The 16,095-nt window shown below is 42.2% G+C and overlaps 3 protein-coding genes across 4 annotated transcripts in view; all 3 read right to left on the minus strand.

Annotated features, from left to right (window-relative positions):
* LOC125314550 (protein TPR3-like) overlaps positions 1-12,340 on the minus strand; it is a 44,318-nt gene extending 31,978 nt beyond the window's left edge. The window contains exon 1 of the mRNA XM_048277087.1: positions 12,258-12,340. The gene's annotated coding sequence lies outside the window, so the exon portion shown is untranslated. The remainder of the gene's footprint in view (positions 1-12,257) is intronic.
* The window catches only part of LOC115733026 (disease resistance protein L6-like), a 154,133-nt gene that overhangs the window by 82,937 nt on the left and 55,101 nt on the right, over positions 1-16,095 (minus strand). The gene's annotated exons all lie outside the window — the stretch shown is intronic.
* The window catches only part of LOC115731453 (topless-related protein 4-like), a 103,397-nt gene that overhangs the window by 22,390 nt on the left and 64,912 nt on the right, over positions 1-16,095 (minus strand). Inside the window, exons 7-8 of the mRNA XM_048278101.1 lie at positions 11,462-11,696; positions 11,292-11,382 (exon numbers count right to left, since the gene is read on the minus strand). Coding sequence (XP_048134058.1) covers positions 11,292-11,382; positions 11,462-11,696 — 326 coding nt within the window. The remainder of the gene's footprint in view (positions 1-11,291; positions 11,383-11,461; positions 11,697-16,095) is intronic.

The raw sequence follows: 16,095 nt of genomic DNA on the forward strand, positions 1-16,095 counted from the left end.
ATTTGATCCGTGCATTTCTAATCTGATTGGCCAACATAAAAGTTGTTCATCACCTTCTCAACTATAAGCTCGTAAAATTTGGACATGTTTTGATCAACGTACGGATTAATACGAATTTTTTCGTAAAAGCGGACAAACTGAAAATTACATGTTTCAATCCTTTGGCCATAATCACTTTGTTCGTTTGAGTCTAGAGGGATGTCATGGGCCGGCTCGCTATTCTTGCTCCCTATACTCATTTTGGGTTTGTTACTGCGTACAGGTAATTTGTCACGGATCATCTACACATTACTCGATCGGTCGCAAAGAGGATGTCCGACATCAACGCTATCGTCAGTGCTGCCCTAGACGAGAAACTTGGCTCCTTGATCGAGCGCTTTGAAGGGATGATGTCCCGAAAGATGGAAGAAATTATGGCCACCTTCACCGCCAAACTTCAATCATCCGCCGCCATCCCGCCGCTTCCCGCTCTAGTTCCTCCTACAGACAATTTCGGTAAAGCCCGGGAAGCTACTCCCTATCCGACAATGCCGGTAGAGGATGTGATCATCACGGGCGTGAGCTCGAGCACGCCGCCCGTAGTCCCAATCCCTCAAGCCAGCCCCGTGGCCCCCGGATTGAATGGTGATACGGCCAAGCTATTGGCCCAAATGGAACAGAGGATCCGAGAGGTCGAGGGGACTCACAACATACCCCGGGTCGACCTGTCTGTCTTTTCAAAGATCATTGTGCCGTAAAAGTTCAAGATGCCCGACTTCGAAAAGTATGATGGAACTTCCAACCCGGTTCAGCATGTCCGGAGTTGTCACAAATGTCAGATTCATGGTGACAAGATTAATGTCTCTCCGAACGAGTTGCATCGCTTATCCGAACCATGGCCGTTTTCTATGTGGGACATTGATGTTATCAGCCCTATCAATCCTAAAGCATCCAATGGGCATCGATTCATCTTGGTAGCAATTGACTATTTCTCTAAATGAATCGAAGCCGCATCTTATTTAGCGGTCACAGCACGAAATATCGTGAAATTTATCCGTCGAGATATCATCGCTCGATATGGTTCACCTGAAGCCATAATCACCGACAATGGCTCAAATTTGAACAACAAGCTAATGGACGAATTGTTCAAGGAATTCAAGATCAAGCATCCGAACTCTTCCCCATATCGTCCTCGGATGAATGGAGCAGTAGAAGCCGCCAATAAGAATATTAAGAAAATCTTAGCGAAGACGGCCGAGAATTATCGCGATTGGCATGAGAGGTTGCCATTTGCACTTATGGCGTATCGGACCTCGATCCGGACATCTACGGGGGCAACCCCGTATTCTCTTGTATATGGAATGGAGGCTGTTCTACCAGTTGAAGTGGAAATTCCTTCCTTACGTATACCGTCTCAAGCTATCTTGACGGAAGCCGAATGGATCCAGCAGAGGGCAAGCCAATTGAATCCGATCGATGAAAAGAGAATTAAGGCTATATGTCATGGCCGGTGTTATCAGCAGAGGGTTGCTAATTCATTTAACAAAAAAGTTCGGCCTCGATATTTTCGGATCAATGACCCGGTCTTGCGAAAATTGTTGCCAATAGTCCCACTCCCGGAAGGGAAGTTTGCTCCAAACTATGATAGTCCATATATAGTAAAGAAGGTGCTCCCTAGTGGTACTTTGATTCTGGCCGAGATGGATGGTCGTGTATTTACCAACCCAGTGAATTCTGACTCTGTAAAGAAATATTATACTTGATTTACTCTGATGTTTTCATAATCGAGTTATAATATTAATACTGATTCACAAGTTGTTCACATTTGGGCATTCGTTTGTTTCATCGCTACCAATTTTTGCCGAGAGATCGTTTCGAATGGGGGGGTCTCTCGGCCCAATTGAATCGGCCATCGTAGCGTGAGATTTACATATTCACAGTAGTAAAAGGGGTTATCTTGCGAAAAAATATGACGACCAAGATGAAATCGGTAAAAACTTGCATTCGTTTCATCCATCAGAAAGCCTTACAAATAGATCATCGGGGTGGGAACGTAAAGCCAAACCGAGCCCTAATGAGCATCACAAAGGAGCTTAACCGGTCCTCCATACAATTGATGCTCCGCCTACACCGATCGCTTCGAGAATCAAGATCCGCCACTTAAAGAGGAGGAGCTCACATTTCTCTTTAAGCTCGGCTACCTTGTCCTCGTGATACTCGACAAGCAAATTCCAAGTCATGGATCAGCATTCTCCCGCGGGCTATATCCAGGGTCGATCGTCCATCCTTTCTTCCAGCCATGTGCATTGGAATTTCAAAACAATATTGAGCGGATCACGCTCAAAGATGGTCCGAGACATGGCCAAACGTTCCACCAAGTTCCCCTCTCACGAATCAGACAGTGAGACTTGATCATTACCGTAGTCAAGGGCCTTCTTATAATTGTCGCCTACAAGATCGGCCAACATCAAGTTATCCGACCGATCCCGATAGCGTGCCCTCACAAGATAGGCCAAAGTAACATCTTGATAAGCATGATTGTAAGCCTCCAGGAAGTTAGTGAAGAGGGTAGGGAAGATCCTATATTCCTCTTCTAACTTGGTACCTTGAATAGAAACGGTGTCCATATCCGTAAACATGAGACGGATTTCGGTTTCGACCTCCGGATGGTTGGCTATATAAGAGTAGCCCTGGCCTAAGAGATTATAAAGTTTCTCCCATTTGGCCAAAACTTCAGCCGAGAAGATGCGTGCGGGGAGGGAGGCCATTGTTGCTGAAGTTGCTGAAAAAGAGTGGATGCGAAAGAGTGCTTAGAAGGTTGGAGATGAGGATATGGAAGCGATAATCGTCTCGGCGTTAAATCCTAATTTAAAGGGCAGAAAAGTCATAGCAATAATTATTGTGGGGGCCGAGTTAATTATCCGGGTAAAACTACAGACGTTTCGTCCGTGAATCACGGATCTACCATCTCGAGGCTCACGAAATTCGAAAAGTTGCGAAATGACTTAAAGGTTCCGCCATATTAAAAGAGGGACAAGCATACCGTTAAAAGATTTGAGGGTCCCACCATGTTAGAAGGAAATGAAGAAGACAGAGCGGGAAACACGAAATCTTGGGAGAAGCACCGGCTTAGTGGTTTTCATCCAAGTTAAAAAGGAGGCTCGGAACATGCATGTTTACTCGAAGAATTTGGAGAGAGTAAGCATACGGCGGAGAGTAGAGTGAACAAAAAGGCAAGAAGAAGTATTTCAATCCAACATGTTTGGAGGCTACCAAAGCACTTACCGGAGGCAACCAACCTAGACATCCCCGAGAATGAACTCGCTGAATTTCGAGGCCGATCCAGCCGCAGAAGCCGTAAAACCCAACTCCCTTGGCGGTGAAGTTCAAGATCTCGATAACAAGAACAACAATAGCAGCAGCAGCAGCCGTAGTCAACCCCCGTAAAAGAAAACATCAAATCAAAGAGCTCGAAGCTGCCTTTTAAGGAGTGCCCTTACGTGAACGGGAAACGAAAAAATGAGTTGAGCCGGAAGCTAGGAATGGAGCCCTTGAAGGTCAGGTTTTGGTTTCAAAACAAGCGAGCCCGAGTGAAGGTTCGAAGTGAAAGTCATGAACTTGCGTCTCTAAAGGAAGAAAATGAAGAGCTTCGAGCGAGAGATCAAGAGGTATAGGGATGCTCTTAACATCGCTATTTGCCATGTCTCGCAAAGAACCCCATCACCTTTGGTGGCATGTTCCTTGATGAGCCACATCTGAGCATTGAAAATGCTCATTTATCGATTCATCCTCCCGAGCAAGTTCTCGCACAATCGGATTTCGTTGGGGATACATCCCTGAATGTCGGCCTTGCGGAGGCGTAACCGATGCCCTTCGAGGGAAGTAACATGCATCACTACAATTGGAGTTTCCACGATGTCACGATCGGCCAATTCAACACCGATGAAACTCCGAATCAGTAGCCTACATGAAGCTTGAGTTTTTATTATGGGCTTTCAAAATATCACTCTTTTGAGCATTACTAGCTAGCCCTTATGAATTCTCAAGAGAAGTAGAGACATGCGTGAATGAATGTACTGTTTGTTACAAAGTCCCCATGTGAGACATTCTTCCTTTTACGCCTAGAGATAATCAAGGGGCAAAGAAAGCATACTATCCGCAAATATCGTCATGCTTAAATGCGTGAATTCTTTGTCAGATTTGACTGAACGCCGAAAGAAAAAGCATTAAAAGCCTTCACATAGGTAGATGCAAAAAGATTTGAGGAGGGAAATAATTGCCTCGCTCGTAGGAGGGAGCGAAAAGATTTGAGGAGGGAAGTAATCGCCTCGTTTGTAGAGAAAGTGAAAAGATTTGAGGGCTCCTCCATATCGAAAAGGAAGAAGATGATAGATGGAGTGAGAGATGAGAGTTATTACGAAACGGATCCAAGGCACTAAGACCGAAAAGGAGAGAAAAAGCTGTCCTCTTTCGTAGAGAAAGTGAAAACCCGTCTCGCAAGACTAATAAAAAAAGAGAGAGGAAGTTTATAAAGAACTTGAAGTCTCCATACACCTAGCGACCTTCGAATCCGTCACGAAAGGCCATCATCGCTTTTGTGATTTTCGGGCAATTTGTTTTTGCAAGTCCAAGAACATCTAAAGCTCATTCTCTAGTCGAAACTGACCATTTTCGGTCTACATATGGAAGGTTTTAAAAGAAAAATACGTTCATTCCAAGCGGAAGTATGGGAACCTTCCTATCCCGAGGATCTCGCGAGTCATGGCCATTGATGGCAACCCCGTTTCCCTCTCAATCCTCGTTGCTATGCTTCGAGAAGTTGCATGTACGGGGTTTTTGCTTATGCGAAGGCAACGGATGCCTTAGAAGTGCCGAGGCAAGTACAAAGAAGAGTTTGACATCATCGTCACGCCCGTGGTAGGGATCAATATGGACGGTTTCAGTCTCTTAAAGATCATTGATTCCGAGTTAGACATACGGGTCATCGTAGTATCGGCAAGTAATGATCGCCAGTTCATAACGAGGGCCACATTGCATGGTGCTCGAGACGTCCCTACTGAAGCCGGTCTGCGTTCGAATGCTCCAAAACATTTGGCAGCATGCTGTAAGGAAGCAATTACTCGAACAAAAAAACTACGACCAAGCCGATGACGACGATTTTGTCCAAAAGAAAAGGCCCCTTTGGTCCGCCAAGCTTCATTCTATATTCATTGAGGCGGTTCGACAAACCTAGGAATCAATTCAAAGACGACCAATGGTCAGTACACGAATAATGAATATAGACGGACTCACCATGCAAAGTGTCACGAATCACCTTCAAAGGGTTAGAGATAAGGCGAGGAAGCACGATGCAGGTTGGGACCAACACGACAAGACCAAAGTTGATTGGAAGATCAATACCGGGAAAATCTACCGAGCAAAAGGTACTCGGCCACTTCCCAATCAAGAATACATGTCATACCAACCTTCCGCCGGTGGTTCTAGCAGCAGACCGGTTGATCATCCCTACAAGTTTCCGAGCAACGGCGGAAGTTCAAGCTCAAGGGGTCAGATCGCTCACGGTGAAAACAAAGTGGGAAATCCGTCGCTAGTGTTAGCAAGTAACACTACCCAATTCGAGTATCAATCAGAAGATTACTTTGATGATGAGCTCACCACATTGATCGCCCGGTTCGGAGCTGAAGGACCTCCAGAGTTGTGATCCGAAGCAAGTGATTATGGATCCTTGAACAACGATCGTTGGTGTATAATCCAAGACAAAATCAGTCGATCATTGGAATGGCCAGCAAGAGAGGTGGAACCAATCTCGCATGAATACTTCTTTGATTCCATGTATAGTTCCCCTGCGTGGGATATTTTTTTACTTTCTAGCTGTCTAGAATTTGCCTAGAGTTAAAGGGCGAATTTTCTCATCCCTTATCAAATGCGTGAGTTCCTTGTTAAGCTAGGCCCGTAGCAAATCAATTTGTGGACGACGCCCCTGAACGCCCGTAAAGAGAGATTCCGAATAGCCTTACTTGGGAGAATACGAGTAAAAGGCCAAGCGGGCTCAAAGATGGGTAACTCCGTATCGTCCCAATTGGCTCTCGGTCATTTCAAACTCTAAATTATGCTTTTTTTTTTATTCTCGACCGGGGATTGCCAACTGTTTTGAGAACAATATAGCAAAAAGCGAACCAACCGTGGACGCCGACATCACCACAGCCTAGTGGTTGGGGGAATGACAGTGGTCCGAGGCGTCCCGGGTTCGATCCCGGGATTTGGCATCAATGTACAAAGACTAATAAAAACCTTTTTGCTTCGCAGTTCAATGCCGATTGAAGCTCAGCCGAGATGGTTACAAAACCGGAGGGATAACATCCCGGACATGCAATCCGATCCAGATGAGTTGATCTTTTCAATTCAAAGTTCACAAGAAATTCGTACAAGGGTAAAGCGGTATCGTTTCAACTCGTTTAGAACATGAGAACGTACATTGACGCTTTCCCTTTTGATTTTTACAGGGGTCACCGCCTTTCCAGATAGGGAAGTATCCATTCTCCCTGAAAAATTAATGAAATAAGAAATTCCTGGAGCCTTTGACAATCTCATGTCTCGAACCGGATAATGAAGTTTTGCAACTCATTTGCATGAGCGAGGGCAACTCCCAATCCATGCCCCTAAGAAGTTTCTTATGTGCTTGCGAATTCTGTCCACCAAGATAAAAAGTTGCTTGCATTTTATATGCTCAAAAACACTCATACATTGCATAGTTTGCGCATGATTGTTCCTCATGTTTAATTTACCAACTCTGAATAAGGAACATGAACTACATAAGATACATCGAATGTACGGAATGGGGCAGAGCGGGATGATGAAAGGCAATTTTTTCCCAAACACGTCCCATTTTTTTCAGGAGAGTTGAACGGTGGCTAAGTTCCGCATTTCACAAGGTAAAAGGTTTTCTCGCAAAAGGTACGATAGCCGAAATGACAGAGGCATTCAGTTCTTTATCCCAAACACTACGGGTGATCCATTGATTACCCCTTTTGAGCGGTGATTTCATTTCTTTACCCCTGTCAAGAACCACCCCACATCGGGGTCCGTAAGAGTTAATTCCAGCAGCAACACGAGGTAAATGGTTAGAAATTTTCTTGCTCGGACTAACATTAATCTTCGGGTGTTTCTTTGCATTTATACTCGAATTTTAATTCAAGTGCCTTAGGATGATGAAGAGCATTCATTTCTCTATCCTATACACTTCATTCTTTGCATAGCCCACTTGGGCCCGCAAATTCATTTCTTAAACCCCCGTTGGTGATCATTTGCTCATTCCAAAGACGAAGATAGCATTTTCCCAAGGATTAGAATTGGAGATGGTCGGGTCAACAGAGAATTCCCGAATAGACTCATTTCTTGTATGCTAGATTTTTTATGTTTACATAATTTTTCTTTGTAAATGTTTATGTTTGTTGTAATTCCTGGTTCAAAATCATGGAATTGTAAAAAAAAAGGAGAGGCAAACTCAGCTTAAAGGAAAAGGGCCCGCTCTCGAAAAAAAAAAAAAAAAAAGCAAAATAAAGAGATGTCGAAGAACTCTCAAAGAAAAAGGAAAAGAAATCTCTTCTCGAAAAAAAGAAGGAAAAAAGAAAAATGAGAGTCGGGAGTAAGAAAAGCAAAGGCCGATCTCATATGAAAATTTCAAGCATAGGAAAAGCAAAGTGCCACGCTAAAAGTAAGGCCAATGCACATTCATTTGTAAAGTACTTCTGAATTTTGAATGTACATTTTTGCATGTTAAGTTGTAAATTCCATGTACATGTTTGCATTGTGTCTCTTGCAAATCCTTGATGACACTTGTTGTGAAGAAGACTCCCCAATAAATCAGTTTGCAAAGTGCAATTTTCAGTAGAAAACTACCATCCCTCATTCAATGATGGTATTCTTTTCGAAGACATTTCCGGAAGACCAAGATCGGTGACTAGTCGACGATGATCACCAACGTCAAGCCCCTTCTCATTTAATTTCGAGCCAAAACGAGCCTTTTCGTTCCTCGGTCCCCAATCCTAGCCTACGTTATAACCCTCCAAAGTCTCTTCGATTAGGGCACTTGAGTTAACGTAGAGTTAAATGATTTTAAGCATCACTCGAAGAAGTTCGAGCAAGATTATTTCTCTCTCATTTTTTGCAGGATTCTTGACTTGTAAATCCGGAGCAAATGATGAAGAAATTCATTTCAAGCACTTTGACTCAACTAGAGTCCCCTTTGTAAACCTTTGACCTAGCCCTCATTACGGTCCTAATCAAGACCTCCGGATCGGCTCGGTCGTATCAATTGCGAGATTACTTGGATCCTTATCGAATGCGATGATGGAAAGATTGAGTGATTTCTCTTGAATCCTGCGCAGACAGGATAAATAGCTTTTCTCGAGAGTGAGAGAAAGCCCTTTCGGATTGAAGTCCCCCATTCAGCTCACATTCGAGGTATTCGTAATGTGAGAACCTCCCTGGACAAAATTGGTAATGCAAACTTGACAGAATGGTTATGCATGAACCATAGTATGAGTGATTGCATTATACTCATTGTTGAATATGTTTGTGTGTGTTACCTCTAACATTCTATGATAGGTAATACATTCCCGATGTTCGAGTTCCCTCCCAAGGTCTCGAAATTCATCCAAGGATTATTGAATGAGCAAGTTTTGCTTTGGCAAATGCCTACCGTGCACGATACGAACAATCTGTTTCGTTCCTTGATTAATCGTTTGGAGAACCCGGGTAAGTTTTTCGAACCCCTTTTCAAATTAACAACTCTTCTCATGATAGTTGTTATGATTCAATTCGTGCAATATGCCCCTTTTGTACTTATCGATTCCATTCGATGGTGCTCCTATCAAATATTGTTCAATTCGGGCAATATGCCTCTTCCGTCAAGTCGTGTAGACATATGCACCGGCGATCTTGACATCTTATCAAATCATAACGACGTAGCTCTTATGGTTTCAATCTCGAGACGTGAAGACATATGCACCGGCGATCTTGACATCTTATCAAATCATAACGACGTAGCTCTTATGGTTTCAATCTCGGAGACGTGAAGACATATGCACCGGCGATCTTGACATCTTATCAAATCATAACGACGTAGCTCTTATGGTTTCAATCTCGGGACGTGAAGACATATGCACTCGGCGATCTTGACATCTCTTCAAATCATAACGACGTAGCTCTTATGATTTCGGATCGTATCACGAAGACGTATGCACCGGTGATCTTGACCTTTAGTCGGCTCATAATGACATAGCTCTTATGATTTTCGGCTCCTTTATCAAATCATGAAGACATAAGCCAAACCATAACGACGTAGCTCTTATGATTTTGGTTCCCCTTTATCGAATCGTGAAGACATATGCACTGGCGATTTCGACATTTAATCAACTCACAACGACGTAGCTCTTGTGAACTTGATCCCACTTCTTTCGACTCACAACGACGTAGCTCTTGTGATCTCAAACGACACACATATCTTGCGCTGTCTTGCATTAGGGAGAAGTCTCCGATAACAGATAGGCCAAATACCTTAAAATCCTTGCATCCGCAAAAAGAAACTTGGAAATTAAGAGAACCATTAGCTTACGAGAAATTTGGTAAAACAGGTATTCTTGTATGCGATCCATGTGCAGGTTTCTCTAACATGAAAAAGGGAAATTATGACACATGTTATTTACGGTCTTGCATATCATGCATCACTTCATTACATTAAAAAAAAATGGGATTAAAACTCCCGCCAAAAAAGTTCATCCATAATTTGCACTATCAAAATTTAGGATTCAATTTTGTCTTTGAGCGGAACCTCTACGAGCCTCCACTCAAAGAGGGGCAGCTGTTGACGCCTAAATTTTGATTAATCTATTTTTTGCATAAAAATTATAAAAAAATCATCTCACATATTTATTTTTAGCGTACATTGCATTGGCATATAATCGGGCAAGTAGAACACTTAATTTAGCATGCGTCTAGACTAGGCACGGGATGGAAAAATACACCGAGAAGATTTGAAACTTCAAGGACTGTATTGCAAATACTTAAAATTTCGGGGGACTGTATTGCAAATACTTGGAACTTCGTGGATCGTATTGCGAATACCAAAAGAAGATGAAGAAGGGAAGATGATGAAGGGAAGATAATGAAAAGAAGATGAAGAAGGGAAGATGATGAAGGGAAGATAATGAAGGGAAGATGAAAATGGAAGGTGAAGAAATGAAGATGAAGAAGGGAAGATGAAAATGGAAGGTGAAGAAATGAAGATGAAGAAGAGAAGATGAAGATGGAAGGTGAAGAAATGAAGGTGAAGAATGAAGGATGAAGAACTTTGCCTATAAAAGAGAGAGCTCTTGAGAAGAGTTTTAGAAGGGGGAAGTGGAAGAGAATTGAGAGAGAGAGTAGAAGAGAATTGAGAGAGTTTTTTTAGGAAGAGTGGAAGAGAATTGAGAGAGTTTTGAGAGAGTTTTTGAGAGGAATTTTTAGAGAGGAAAAAGAGAGTTCTTGAGAAAAATCAGAAGAGAAAATTCGAGAGTGAAGAAAAAGTGTTTTAGTCGAGCATCATCTTCGACGAGTCCCGACACATATTTCGCCCCTCGCAACCCAACAAGGCCATTGCTTGCCATTTTCGACGACAGCCGCGTTCTTCCACTCTCGAGATCTTGAAGGGAACTATAACGTGTATGTGAGTAAGATTTTGTGTAATAGAAGGTAATCCTTTCCATCTCGATCTACAAAAATGTAATCGTTTGGTTTGAATATTTGTTTGTTTATTTTAGACATGCCACGTGTTTCAAATTTTAGCATTATTACATGTTAATTTATTTTTATAAATACTCGTGATTGGCTGCATTTTCTTTCTTTCTAAATCACCCATGGTGTATATCGTACAAAGTTCAATGTTTTACATCCCCATAAAAAAGAAGAAAAAACCAAAAAATTGCATCTTTGAATTTCGAGTAAAATCCATCAAAATTGCCAAATCAAATATTTTTCATGAAAATGGTACCGAAAGGGCGTTAGAGAAATCTGACGTAACCAAATCCCCGAATTCAAAATCTCCGGTTCGCGGAAATAAGATAGTTTTCTCCCGCTATTTTATTTAGGTTTCTAATCAACCTACCGAAAATGATTAGTGGCGACTCCAAATTCAAATCACATTGCATGTTAATTATTTGAACCTTAAGTTGCGATTTGGTATGGACTTGGGAGAGTCCGAGTTAGGTTAGTTAATTAATTAACCTGATAATCCATTAGCCCGAAATTTAACCCGTTTATTTTTTTTAGGTCGCGACAAGCATTTGCTAAAATCTTGATACTACTGTCGCTTGTTGAGACCGCCAACAGAACTCCTTCCTTGTTAAATCTAATACAAGGTGAAGCCTGCAAACTCAAAAGAATGAGGTAATTTATAGAAAGTTTTGGTTAGTTCGGTCGTAACGGATCAACAACAATGAATTACCGGCAATCCACCCAAAGCATCGGTAATAGTCAAGATATCTTCATTGTCCATATCCCAAAATTTGACCATGAACTCCTCACCAGCAGCCAAAAATCTGTTTTTGGTGGTATCAAACCGCACAACCCCACCAGGTCTCTTTCCAAGTCCATGATACGTACGCTTGACAGCCCCCCCAAGTTGATTCCATTCAACCAAGTATGACTCACCTTCTTTATTGGTCCCAAATGAGAACAACCTATAGCAAAATAAAATAGCTAAAATAGGTCATTTCAAATTTAAAAAAAGGACCCAATATGAAATCAATCTTGACTCGTGTCGATCCGCACCTTGTTCCATCAGGACCGTATGCCATCATGGTAGAAGAGTGACTCGGGGCATCATAGTCAACTATTGAACCCGGAAAGTCATAAATCCAACCCTTAATATTTCCATCCATTGCTGTTGAGAACAATAACTACATGGAAAAAAAAATGTATGATCGATTTCAATGGCATGCCCAGATAGATGGCTTCTTCAGACAGGAGAACCAGGGATCCGAATAAAGATTCCTAAGAGCACATCCATTTACAACTCTAGTTATGATCAAATATCATCCTAGGATGCTGGGTTATCATATAATGTCTTTGGGATAGAGTGCACACAACCATGAAAGGTTAAAGCCCTTGGAATGAACATGGTCCACAAAAACTACTGATTCACACTTCTCATACAAAGTGAACCAAAACTTTTCACCTAACCGAGTTTTAGCAAACAGGAATCAAGTGTGTCCTTATTAGTACTCGTAAAAACCAGGTACCTTATAATTTTCTTTCTCGGTGTGGACATATGGAATACACGGGTGCTTTATGACCCTCAAAGTTGTATTGTTGAGCCCCGGTCACCGCATCCCATACCCGCACAACTACTAGCTTGGGTAAAAGGAATCAAACAGCATAACACTATAACACTGGGGAAAACAATCAGAAATACCTTGATCGAATTGCCCTCTCCACAGGTAACAACACATAACCGCGTGTTTGGATATGAAAAGGCAAGATCATTAACACTTCCAACATGAGCCTCAATCAGTATCGGACATTAGCTTAGAGTCAAAATTAAGTTAAAACTCACATTTAGATGGCAATCGTATGCAGAACAAACCTCATGGTGGTTCCTTATGTCATCACCACCAAGGTATAAGTATATGTGCACTATGTGTTTGGAATACGCAACACCTAAAGAGAACACCACAAATCATCAGTAACATCAACATACGAACACTTCTTCCTGAAAATATTGCAATGAAGTCCGGTTCTCGGCAACTTCGTTTTTGCGTCAATTTGCAATTCTCTACATACCAAAGGGGATTCCATCGAGACTCCACATTACATGGTTAATCGATGCTTTACTATCGTTGGCCGGGGGTGCCTACGTAAGATCAAAACTCATAATAACATGGCCGAAAACAAAACACCAAGATTTTATTTAGTTATTGAACTTCTATACTTGCGGCGCCTTTGAACATGTTCCTAGATCCCAAAACTTGAAATTTCTTACAGCGGTCCTTGCACGGCTACCTACCTCCCATACAATGACATCACCCATATCTGTCCCGACTAAAAATTGTAGAAGCAGAAATTTGAAGAATTAGATCCCATGGTTTCGAATAGCTGAAGCTAGTGTCAAAAGGACAACAAAAGGAAATCATCCGAGCACCAATAGCCTAGAAGGGGAATAAGTATATCCAATCGAAGAAAAGCAGCAAACGTATTCTTCATAGAGTAAGAAAGACGTGCTAACCGAGCAGCAAAGTTTGTTGCCCTGGATGGAAATCCATACTCTTAACAGGTGAACCTTGATTTAAGGTCGTGACTACATTTCTGGGCAAGTCATCTGAAGAATAAGAACTTTGATCGTGGCTCGGGTTGTTGAATGTGACGTGAAGATTGTTTACGGGCAAATTATTCACCTACGAGAAAGTAATAAAGATTTAAAAAAACCAATGAATAAGCATTGAGAAGAGCAGTCCATACATAACGGATTATTAGCACCCAGGGAATAACTCTCGTTTGGAGATTGAACCATCCAGTAATAACTGAAGAACAATAAAATAGAAGCAAGATGAATTCAGTACTCCATCCGAGATTCCAAAAGGTTTTGATCTCTTCGGGACACGTTCGGAATCCGCTGTGTGGTAGACCATGGCTAAGTTGTTGGTAGGAGGAGTCCCGAGACGCCGTGAGAGAACCGCATCGCAAGACAAAAAGTAAATAGAATGCCAAACTAATAGCTTGAACTTTTTGAAACTACAAAATCAAGGTTCATGCTTTTCCACAACGCAGACGCTCGAGCCAATCGTAAAGAGGGAGTTTCTTGAGAAAGCTAAGTTGTGAAAAATGTGGCAGTGGCGGAATTGGGCGGGAGATACCTCGAGCTAATAAGCAAGAAGGCGGTTCTGGGGTAGATCGAATTTCGAGGTTCGGGGGAGAAGAGACCGTGTTCAGCAAAACTAGTTCACCACGTAATCCTTCCAAATTTTCGCATCCCGAAGCTCTCAACTTTTGGATATTTGCAAGTATTCTGATGGCGTCAGATTCAAATAAGCGAGTTCCACGAGTGTCCAAGATCCTCAAGCTCTGCATGTTCCAAATGCTGTCGGGTAATTCCACAATCCCGCTCCAATCTAACTTCAACTCGATCAACCATGCCAACTTTCCAATCGAGTGCGGGATTTCTCTCAATGAGGGACAACTTGATAATAACAAGCGTTGCAGAGACACGAGGGAGCCCATAGAATCCGAAAGTCGAGCAAGTAATCTACAATTTGAGGCACTTAGAGTCTGCAGCTTCATCAAATAACCTCTTGAAATAGGAATATCTTGTATAGCAGTGCCATCCAAGAGAAGCTCCCTCAATTCTTCCATTCTACCTACTCCTACAGGTAGCTCCTCTAGTTGCCAACATCCCTTGACATTTAAGGAGACGAGGGTTTTGATGTTTCCGAGAGAATCCGGAAGTCGAGCAAGTAATCCACAATTTGAGGCACTTAGAGTTTGCAGCTTCATCAAATAACCTCTTGAAATAGTAATATCTTGTATAGCGGTGCCATCCAAGAGAAGCTCCCTCAATTCTTCCATCTATCTTATAAGAAAGAAAGATTAAAAGAGAATGGTATTTGTTCTCTAATAATGGTGTGTTGAACAATGTACATGAGAAGCTTTTATATAGGTTTAGAGGAATAAAGGAGCCTACCATTCTTCCTATGTGGACTAAAGAGAAACAAGAGATGTAAGGGAAAACCTACAAAACAATACAACATGTTCTAACACCCCCCTCAAACTCAAGGTGGATCAAACAATGAGAGTTTGGAAAGAAGAAATTTAAATTGTTGTGATGTAAGAGCCTTCGTAAAACAATCGGCAAGTTGATTCTCGGGCCCAACAAAAGGAAGTGAAATAGTGCGAGCTTGGAGATGATGACGAGTCAAATGATAATCGATCTCGATATGTTTGGTGCGCTCATGAAAGACTGGATTTGCACCGATATGAATGGCACTCTTGTTGTCACAATGTAAAGGAGTAGGATCCAGAAGTGAAATACCCATATCAGCAAGTAAGCGGCAAAGCCAAACAATCTCAACAGTAATGTCGACCATAGCACGATACTCGGACTCTGTAGAGGAGCGTGAGACAATATGTTGTTTCTTGGAACGCCAAGAAATAAGTGAATCGCCAAGAAAAATGCAATAACCAGTGATAGATTTGCTATCGGTGACATTGGAAGCCCAATCGGCATTAGAATAGGCACGCAACTTGAGAGCAGAAGAAGATGGTAGAAATAAGGAACGCGATAAAGTGGTTCGAAGATAGCACTGAATCCTTAGAACAGCCGCATAATGAGTTGTTCGAGGAGCAGCAACAAACTAACGGACAACATGAACAGCATAGGCGATGTCGGGTCGGGAGATAATAAGATAAATAAGACTCACAACCAAGGTCCGATAGCGGGTGACATCAGAAAGAGGTTCTCCATCATCCGGGCAAAACTTTTGATTTAGCTCAATAGGAGTAGCAGCAATACGTGAATCCGATAAAGCAGCCCTGGACGGAATATCGGTGGTATATTTTTTTTGAGAAATGAGAATACCACGTGAACTGCGAGCAATCTCAAGCCCAAGAAAATAGCGTAGTGGTCTTAGATCCTTCATGGCAAAATGTTGCTGAAGGTGCCGCTTGGTATGCTCAATATGGTCACGATCATCTCCAATGATGACCATATCATCAACATAAAGAAGAAGAATAGTGCAGCTTGAAGAAGAGGTATGAACAAACACAGCATGATCAGCCTCACTTTGAGTGAAACCAGCAGATCGCATAGCATCATCGAACTTCTCAAACCAAGCACGAGGGGCCTGTTTGAGACCATAAAGAGCCCGTCGCAAGCGGCAAACCCGTCCGCAGGTATGAGCAAGACTAGGCGGAGGTTGCATAAAGATATCTTCCTGAAGATCACCGTGAAGAAAAGCATTCTTCACATCAAGCTAAAAGAGAAGCCAACTGCGAATTGAAGCAACGGCTAATAAAGCACGAACAGATGTCATCTTTGCTACAGGAGCAAAGGTTTCCTCATAGTCGATACCATACTCTTGCGAGAAA

This window comes from Rhodamnia argentea, chromosome 4 (genome assembly GCF_020921035.1).
Source record: "Rhodamnia argentea isolate NSW1041297 chromosome 4, ASM2092103v1, whole genome shotgun sequence".
Lineage (NCBI taxonomy): Eukaryota > Viridiplantae > Streptophyta > Magnoliopsida > Myrtales > Myrtaceae > Rhodamnia > Rhodamnia argentea.